General features: G+C 34.7%; 1 protein-coding gene across 4 annotated transcripts in view; it reads right to left on the bottom strand.

Annotated features, from left to right (window-relative positions):
* Window positions 1-9,043, bottom strand: part of BMAL1 (basic helix-loop-helix ARNT like 1) — a 104,313-nt gene that overhangs the window by 32,962 nt on the left and 62,308 nt on the right. For 3 of the 4 annotated variants that reach the window (XM_074230337.1, XM_074230338.1, XM_074230339.1), the window contains 4 exons: window positions 8,241-8,279; window positions 7,926-7,967; window positions 5,901-6,058; window positions 284-363 (listed from right to left, as the gene is read on the bottom strand). In XM_074230337.1, coding sequence (XP_074086438.1) covers window positions 284-363; window positions 5,901-6,058; window positions 7,926-7,967; window positions 8,241-8,279 — 319 coding nt within the window. Of the gene's footprint in view, window positions 1-283; window positions 364-5,900; window positions 6,059-7,110; window positions 8,175-8,240; window positions 8,280-9,043 lie in introns of those variants that run through there. The other variant, XM_074230340.1, reaches the window with a different exon arrangement.

The following is a 9,043-nucleotide window of genomic DNA, read 5'->3' as shown; positions in this document are numbered from 1 at the left end:
ACACACACACACCCCATTAATGACTAGTTCCAGTTTTAAAAATTTAGCATCTTAATGACTAATAATAATTTCTAACAACAAACAATTCCCTTAGGACAGGGAATACCAGGATGATATTGAAGGGCATGAAAAGAAGCTTATTAATAGCTGAATAATAAATCAGTTCATTATGTTCTCCTGAAGACTAATTTTATATATAGTTATATTTCAGAAGGTTATAAAGGTAAATAATTCATTGATTTGAGGGGTGGGGTAGAAAAGGTGAGAAGCAATCTCAACATACCCTGAGAATAAGATGTTTTAGTTCATCATCTGACAGAAAAGTAGGTTTGTAGTTTGCTTCTGTATATGGGTTGGTGGCACCTTAGAAGGGGAAAAAAAACCAAACAGTTCATATTCTTAAAAAAAATACACAGAGAAACTTTACTAATTTCTAGCTTTAAAAGATTCCTATTCAAACCTTCTGGAAATGACTCTCTTCACAAAGGGAACTGAAATTGTAAGCCTTTCTATTCTAATTGGGCTAAATTTGGTCTTGGAAAATACCAGATAATTCATTTAAAGTAAATTCTGCTGTGCTCTAGGATCTTGAGGAAGGGGAGAGAAAAGTGCTTTTTTCATTTAAATGAAAACTGAGAAACAATTAAGGGAAGTTGGAACTTTTCTTCTTCTTGGTCATTCAAGTGATTCTAGAAGCAGACTGGCTGAGATTAGGCTTGGTTTTGTTTTGTTTTACTTTGTTTTTTGCTTACCAAACCCCCAAATATTCTGGCTTTTTGTTTTTGTTAAGAAAAACAAATAGTTCTTCAATAAATCACTGACTTTTCCTGGAAGATATAGTTCACCCAATTATCACCTTAATTTAGGGGCACTGCCTGAAACTTATTAGAATGGTCTCTCTTTCTAGAGTTAAATGAAGAGAATATATAACAGGCAATGTAGAGTGATGTATTCCCTGGTAAATGCAGTGGCCAGTAAGTCCCTGAGCAAAATCAGAACTTATGTCTCCAGATACTGTCACTTCTAAACTTTTTCAGGAAGAATGAGTCAGCAGTTTATAAAAAAAGAAAGAAAAATAGAGATAAGTTATTATCACCACTATTATTAGATGACCCTGAATTACTACCTGATTAATGGAATAAATACTGAAAAAGAAAAGTGTGATTGAACCAACATGAATTATGGAAAGGAAAGGATATTATATATATATATATATACATATATATATATATATATATATATATATGTATATATATATATATATATGTAATTTGAATTGAAAACAGATATCAATTAATGAAGAACTCTATTGATTGGTGTCTCTGCAACATAATTTCAGGTTTTCCACTCTTTTCTTTCTCACTTGCTGAGAATTTATTTCTAAAAATTCCTCCCACATCTTTTCCCCCATTACACAATCTTCTATCAAATTTAAAACATCGACATGAAAGCAGAATAGAAGACACTAGTTCCTTTTCAATTACTAGCAAAAAAAGGGCAAGAATTCAGTTCTGTATTTCAAATAGCTGCTGAGCAGCCATTTAGTAACCTGGAAATAATGCTGAGCTAGAAGCCAAGGGACCAGGGGTTTCAGGCCCACTTCTATCTGCTATGATACCTTAGAAAACTAATAGAGTTTGTGCCTGGATCCTGCAGTCTGTGTGACCTTGACTAAGTAACTTGAATGAACTGGAGTTCATTTTCCTCATCTGTAAAATGAGGAGGATGGGACTAGTCACTAGACGATTTCTTTGATTCCTTCCATAGATCTTATAGATCCCTATCTGGGATTTTTTTTTTTTTGATAAAATGAAGAGACTGAACTAGATTAAAATTCTATGTGTTTTCAAGTTAAAAATATACATGTTTGCAACCATATGTCTACACAATGGAACCTGCCTCCCAATTTACTCCTACATCTGAAGACTGATGAAGAAAAAATTTAAGAGCAAGATTAAGAGACTTCTAGCCTTAAATACTACCGTAGAGATTTCTCCTTTGGTTTGGATATGCCATTTCCACTTTACCTCTCTGCTTTCTCATCTTTCTCACAATTACTTTAAAAAAAGAAAAGAAAATATGACTTCTTTTACGAAGAGAGGCATTATTTGGGGGAAAATTCTAGGAAGATAATACTAGTGCCCATTCTTGCTAAAATAAAATTCAAGAGAAACTATAAAGATGAAGACCCATTGCTCATCAGAATCATAATTAATTTTCTCCTGAAAATCAAAGTTCCTTATCTGTCACTATGTATATCACATTTCTAATTTTCATAATGCATCTGCAGAGTAATCCATATGGACATATATGCATGATATGGTATCAACTGTATCTTCTAATATACATATTACCTTGACTGTATACTCACACATAAGTAATGCGATTAATAGTGTGTTATTAATTACAATATAAGCATAGATTATGGATCTGTTATCTTATCAATGTGAGTATTCACTCCATCAGAAGATAAAGATATAGATATAGACATATAGCTCCTCTAAAAGTTAAAGAAAAAAGTTAAATGAATATATATATACACATAATGAATTATCTATCCTGTTTCAAGTCACAATTTAACTTCATCATATATACTCCATCCACATTGTTTTTCCAGTGTGGATGGTTAAACCAATGTCTTTAAAGTAATTATAGTATTTCATGGTAGAGGCCTATGGTATTTCAAAGCTGCCTTCAATTATCATCTTGACATCTATGAATGTTTAGCTGGAGAATTCACTATTTATTAATAGGGAATCCTTCCATTTAAACTTTGTGCAGAACATCTATCCTGACACTAGAGCATATAAAGCCAAATATATATCTCTATTTTATGCCTAACTGGATATTATTACTCAGTCACTGAACAAAGACATTTTTAGAGCTGCATCTGTCAGATTTCAAAACTATTTTAACATATGTGTGAGAGACACCTTAAGGATAAGTATAAAAGCAACATCTTGTTCTGTCAAGTCAAATGCTTTTATTAAACTAACAGACACAGCAAGATCTTCTAAGTCTCTCAGTTGTGTGACTATAAAGGTGTACTCAACTAAAAAAAAAAGATCTTTGAAAGACTTCATTTTCAACTCCTGTATTCAGCAAAGATCCTCTATATGTGCACAGAAACCATTCTCATAAAAGAAGAGCTACTCAGATAGAATTTCCTAATTGCATCTTCTTGGCCATTCATTTCTTGTAAAAGCACCATCTATAATCTTCCATTCTCTTATCTTGAAAATCAATCCCCTTATTCCATCTCTTGTCTCTTGCATTGATTTCCCATTGCATATGTGCCAGGCTAAGGCATTCTTCCTATCTTTGCAGAAGCCACCACCTTTTTTTTACAGTGAGTGGCAGAATCAAGAGTGGTTGGGTCTGGTTGGTTATTATCCTTTGTTATTGAAGAAGATCAAAATGACATCACTATGTTAGAGAAAAATGACAGTGTGTCCAACTGTGGCTGATCAGACCATTATGAGCTTGGAAGGCTCTACTACAGATCAGGTACAAATAGTTCAAGTAAACATCTGGAATGTTTATTCTAACCTTACAAATCTCATTTTTCCTTTGAGCTGCTTCGATTCTGAGAGTGCAGCACCCTCTCTGATGAGGGTACACCATGCTGACCGATCCTGTGACAGTGGTGGCAAAATCGAAAGTGGTACTTCCCTATCTGTCACTGATGAGAACAGAACAGATTGAATCAGAAATGCTGACATCTCTGCTTCCTTTTCTATTATCTGTGGTCTTCCTTTGCAGATCATCTTTAGCTCCTTTCCAGATCCCCTGATATCTCTGACTCTTGGCATATTTGTTTTTTCAATATGAGCTCCTTGAGAGCTAGGGCTTTTGTTTCCCTTGGTATTCTTAGTTCTCAGCTTGGGCATGGCACACAGGAGGCACTTCAGAAATGCAAGTTGATTGAGTTTTTCTTGTTTGTACCTAATGTTCTATAACATTCTGAAGGTAAACTCTTACTCTGAACCAGGGGGCCCTTCACTGTCACATGTCATATACATAGCAAGATCAAATATTTGATGGGCATGTGCATTTTGAGGTGCTTTCAGCCTCCCCATGTGGTGATCATTTGCTTCAGTTGAAGTATTCTAAGAAAAAGAAGATCATCAAAGCCAACGATTTCTCCTTTGTCCATTCTGCTTTTTGGAGTTAGAACACTGTTCAAACTGAACAGGTTTAAGCTTCTCTGAAGGTACATAATATTATCTCCTTTCCTTTTTATGATTTTTTTTTTAATCTGGCAGAGTACTTGATTATTTTTTCCTCTCCAGAAAACCTGACTGCAGATAGTATTATTTTAAATAACTGTCAAATCTATAATGATCTATATTCTCTCTTTTCAATATAATTTAATGTTTTATACTCTTTTTTCAATATAATTTAATGTTTTATAATGTTGTTAGGTGCTCATCAATCTCAAACATGTCTACTTAAAGAATGTATTCAGGACATTCAGGTTTCTGAAGAGTCTATAAGCCTCCAGATTTTTTTCTTTTCTTAAACCCCAACCAAGTTTTTTGATATATTTCTTGTCTGTTTCTGTGCCCATATTTACATTAAAATGTACCGAGTTATATGTTGACTTGATTTGAAGAATATTATCAAATTCTTCATAGTATTTCTACTTCTTTATCCTCTGCAATGGTTGTTGGGGCATACACTGCAGATATGGCAGTCTATTTCCTTAATCTCTTCATGAGCACTGCAAGATGAGATATGACCAAGGGTATCATGAAATGAAGTCTTGGGTTCCCAAAGGCAATGAAATGAAACCAACTCTGCACACTTTTTTATTTGCCTTTATGATAGTTCCATTTCTCCAACAATATTTCAACTTATTGTTTATTAGAAAAAATCAAACATTAAACAATTGTATGCAGACAGTCTAAAAATGATTCTTAGTGTCTTCTCATGGCTACAATGAGAAAATTGAAGAGGGCTGTGAAGTGAAGTTTTGTTATTTTTTCCCATCTTATATAGCTTCCCATCCCATATAGCTGAACTTCCACCATCAAAAAACAAACCAACAAACCATGTCCTGGTAACCAACCTCTTGTGATGAACTAGGTTGATATCTGACAGCAAAACATAGTTGGTTGCCAAGCACAACTCAAATGCTTTACACTTTGGCCAAACTTGTCAGATCTGACACAGCTTTCAAAAACCCTAGGTTACCTCCAGGAAATGATGAGATACTGGAGTAGTACTTTTGTGAATTAATAACAACATAACACATTTCATTTCTGTATGCATTTAACTCTACAGTCAAGACTATGTATATGTTAGTTGATACCCAAATCCTACATATATGTGAAAGGATTCCTTTATACTCATATGCATTTATCAAAATTACAAATGTATTTAGGCCTAAATAATAAGAGAATAATACTTATATCTATATAATACTATATAGGTATAATACTTATAGTCACTCAGTCTTCTCATTTGTTCCAGACCAAAACTCTACAAGTATTATACCCATTTTTGCAGATGAAAAAAAGTGAGGTTCTGAGATGCCAAAACAATTTGCCACAAACTTATAAAAAGTGATGGTGCTGGGCCTAAACCCAGCTCTTCTAATTGAAATTCCAGTGTGGTTTCTATAATTCAATAAAACTTGAGCTGGACTTGATCCCAGGTCTTTTGATTTTTAAGACCAACCAACATTCTTTCCACTATAATGCAGTGTATACTTAATATGCAGTTGTAGAAACTGATCATTCATTGATAAAATGGCATTACCTTTTTTAAAGGATGAAAATTTGTGACTGATAATATTTGTTTAGATACTTTGGAACATTCTAGATAGATATGGGACAATATGCTTTTTATGGTACAGAAGAAAAATAAACACAAATTTGCTGACATAATTGACTCACCTCGTAATGTTTTCATATGTTGAACAGCCATTCTTAATACAGTAAGTTTATCCAATTTTCTGGACATTGCATTGCAAGTTGGTACCAAAGATGCTAATTCATCAATAAAACTGTTCATTTTATCTCGGCGTCTTTTTTCAATTTGACTGTGAGCTTCCCTAAGCAATAACATAAAAATGATTAATCACAGAAAAAAAATGGCCAAAAATAGAAATGTATCTCCTTTAAATAGTCATTTGACATGACAAATTTAGAATTTACACAATGTCCAAAACTGGAGCTTTGACTATAATGGTAATGGTTAACATTATATAGCACCTAGGGTTTGCAAAATGCTCTACATACATATTATTTCTTGGCTCACTACTAGAAAAACTTTAATAAAGCTTTAATTGTATCATATCTTATAGTCCTATAATTAGCTAGAACACTACGACAGTTATTTCTGTTATGCTTATCTTACTAATTTAGTACACATATAACCCCCCCAAAAAAACTTTGACTTTTTAAAATCTGGTGTTTAATTTATAATTATAATACAAAAGATCCATCCTTTCCTATTCCCACAAAAGTAACATCTCAAAATGATGACTATAATGAAAATTCAATTGGCATTGCATTATTATAAGAGAAAAAAATCTCAGGAAAGATAAATGAAACTTCCACTTCTTTGAAAATTTAATTCCTTTTCATTTATACTGATCCAGAACATTATACTAAGTAAATGTATTTTTTCTTCAAAAAGAGATCTCATTTTAATGATATGGCCTAGATTCAAATGAATATGGTAATATGAATATTTCCCACTCTGTTTTCAATTTCTTACTTTCTGTCCTTTTAAAAAAAGAAAAGAAAAGCATTCCCACTCTTACAGTGGTTATTAGTCGAGAATCTGTTCCACAGTTAACCATCCTTTGAGTTTTAAAAAGATCTCACTTTTTCTTTAGGAAGTATATTTCAGGTATCTTCCTAGTTAAAAAATAGTCTGTCAATGACTCATTCAATGAGTCACTGTTTAATAACCCTTACATCCTTTCATCATCTGCTGTACCCCCCAACCCCCACCCTATTGAATGCAAATGGTTTGTACAGCTGACCTAGGGCTTTATTTTAAAAAATCACTATCCTTCGGGATGACCTACATGCCAATCACTCAGTGTCACGGAAGAAACTTTTTCCTAAGCCATAACACCATAAACGCTAACATTACCTTTCCAGGTCATATCTCCTTTGCTAGCAGACACTATCTCCCTGAGAGGTGATCACCATCCTTCTATAACTGTTCTCAAACAGAGACTAAGGCTGGGTCTGTATGTGGAGAGCAAACAGAACCAGAATCAAAACGTGCTCTGCTGATCTAGACAGAAGATCCATACGGGAGGGACCAGAAGCACCAGTTCTGCCACTTACACAAAGTAAGGAAAATCCCTGGTGACACAGTTCAAACAAATTTCACAGCTTCACATCCTGTTTGCTAGGACACAGCCTAAGTGTCTGTATTCATGGTATGAAGAAATAGAAAAAAAAAAAGATTCCCCTATTACAAACAATGAGCAGGGCAGAGGTAACTGACTTCAGGAAACAACTGCAGTAGCTTTGATTGTGTGTGTACATGTGTAAGAGGTATGCCATTTGGTCTCATTACAACAGCAAAGCATCACCCAAAATCTGGGCTTGAACACTGACCTGTTCAATAAAGCTTTGCTCTGGCTCAGAATGGAGGCCTAGGGTCACTCCTTGCCCTTCAAGTTAAAATTCCCTTTAACAATCAATAATCTGCTAAAGCCACAGGGATATTTTTAGCTCTGGGACATCCTCTGTGGCCTCCATATAGTCCCCCAAGCCTCTAAACCTGCTCAGATAGCTGAAAATGGGGCCAACTTAACCTGGAGACAAGAGCCTAGCACAGGCCCAGCAGGTTCCTCCTCCCTTGTCCCTAGTGGATATATAGAGTGATATCTTTTCTTTGGTATCCATCAGGATGAGTCATCATCAGTAAAATATGCAATGAGTTTGGGCATTTACCTGGCATTTCTGATTCGCCCCTGCTGGTCTGGGTAGTCCAACCTAGAAGAGAAAAACCCCACAAAGTCCAGAAGATTAGTAGTAGAATCAACCATTTTCTTTCCCATTTCTTTTTTCAACTTCTACTGTCTTTATTTACCTTTAGGCCCTTGTCCCCTGGGCAATGCCAGGAATTGATACTGTGACTGAGAGAAGAGCCATTACTGTCTCTTTCACAATTTGGGGGGAAGGGGAATAATTATTCTGTATTATATGCAAACATACAAAAATAACAATCGCAAGTGTCCTGAAACATACACATTAATAAAAATGTACCTTCCGTGCTGGTCATCTTTGTCTGTATCCATACTTTCTCTGAAAACAAAACAAAAATATTCAAACTTTTTAATAAAGTACTGACAAGTATTTCTTCATAATATGGAAAGTTCCCATTTACCCAGAATTCAAGCAAAGAGACTAATCAAATTACACAATATCCTCAACCCCGAGAAGAATTTTGACCCAAGAATATTTCTAAGTGATGATATGGAGTAACTCCAAAACACTGCTATGCCTTCCATATCAAAGAAAAATTACACTTAGGTTTAGTAAAGTGTCTTATTGTACTCTCCTTTGAAAACAATGTGACATACAAAGCATCATTCAGTCAAGCAGGATAAAACAATGTCTTATCAGAATTGGAAAGAGACTTCAGTACTAATACCAGAGGGACTGACCTAAAGCCCTGCTGCATTACTGGTTTCAGTCTTGTTTGGAATTTTTGAGTGCATTGGATATTTGAATTTTCACAAGGGAAAATCCTTCTTGCATTGAGTGTCAGTGTGTCTTGGAACTATACACTTTTAAGAGGCATCACAGAAGAGCCTTTAACATAACCACACAGACACAAATTCAATGTCTGCTGTGACTCCACTTTTCTTTTAGGGAATTCTTATGGAAGCCTCACTGAACTCTGAAGGTCAATGGAAAAGTCTAAAAACCACTCATCGAGTGATTCCAAAGGCTCATGAGAAAAACATTCTGCCCACAAGGTTGGGCTAAATAAAGAAATCCAAGTTTTCTCTGGACATCTTCTTGTAAGAGAAACTTTTCAAGGAAAGGAACATCAGAGGTAAAAC

This window comes from Macrotis lagotis, chromosome 3 (genome assembly GCF_037893015.1).
Source record: "Macrotis lagotis isolate mMagLag1 chromosome 3, bilby.v1.9.chrom.fasta, whole genome shotgun sequence".
NCBI classification, from domain to species: Eukaryota; Metazoa; Chordata; class Mammalia; order Peramelemorphia; family Peramelidae; genus Macrotis; species Macrotis lagotis.
The sequence above is the reverse complement of the archived record's forward strand: the minus strand, read 5'-3'. Positions and strand labels throughout refer to the sequence as shown.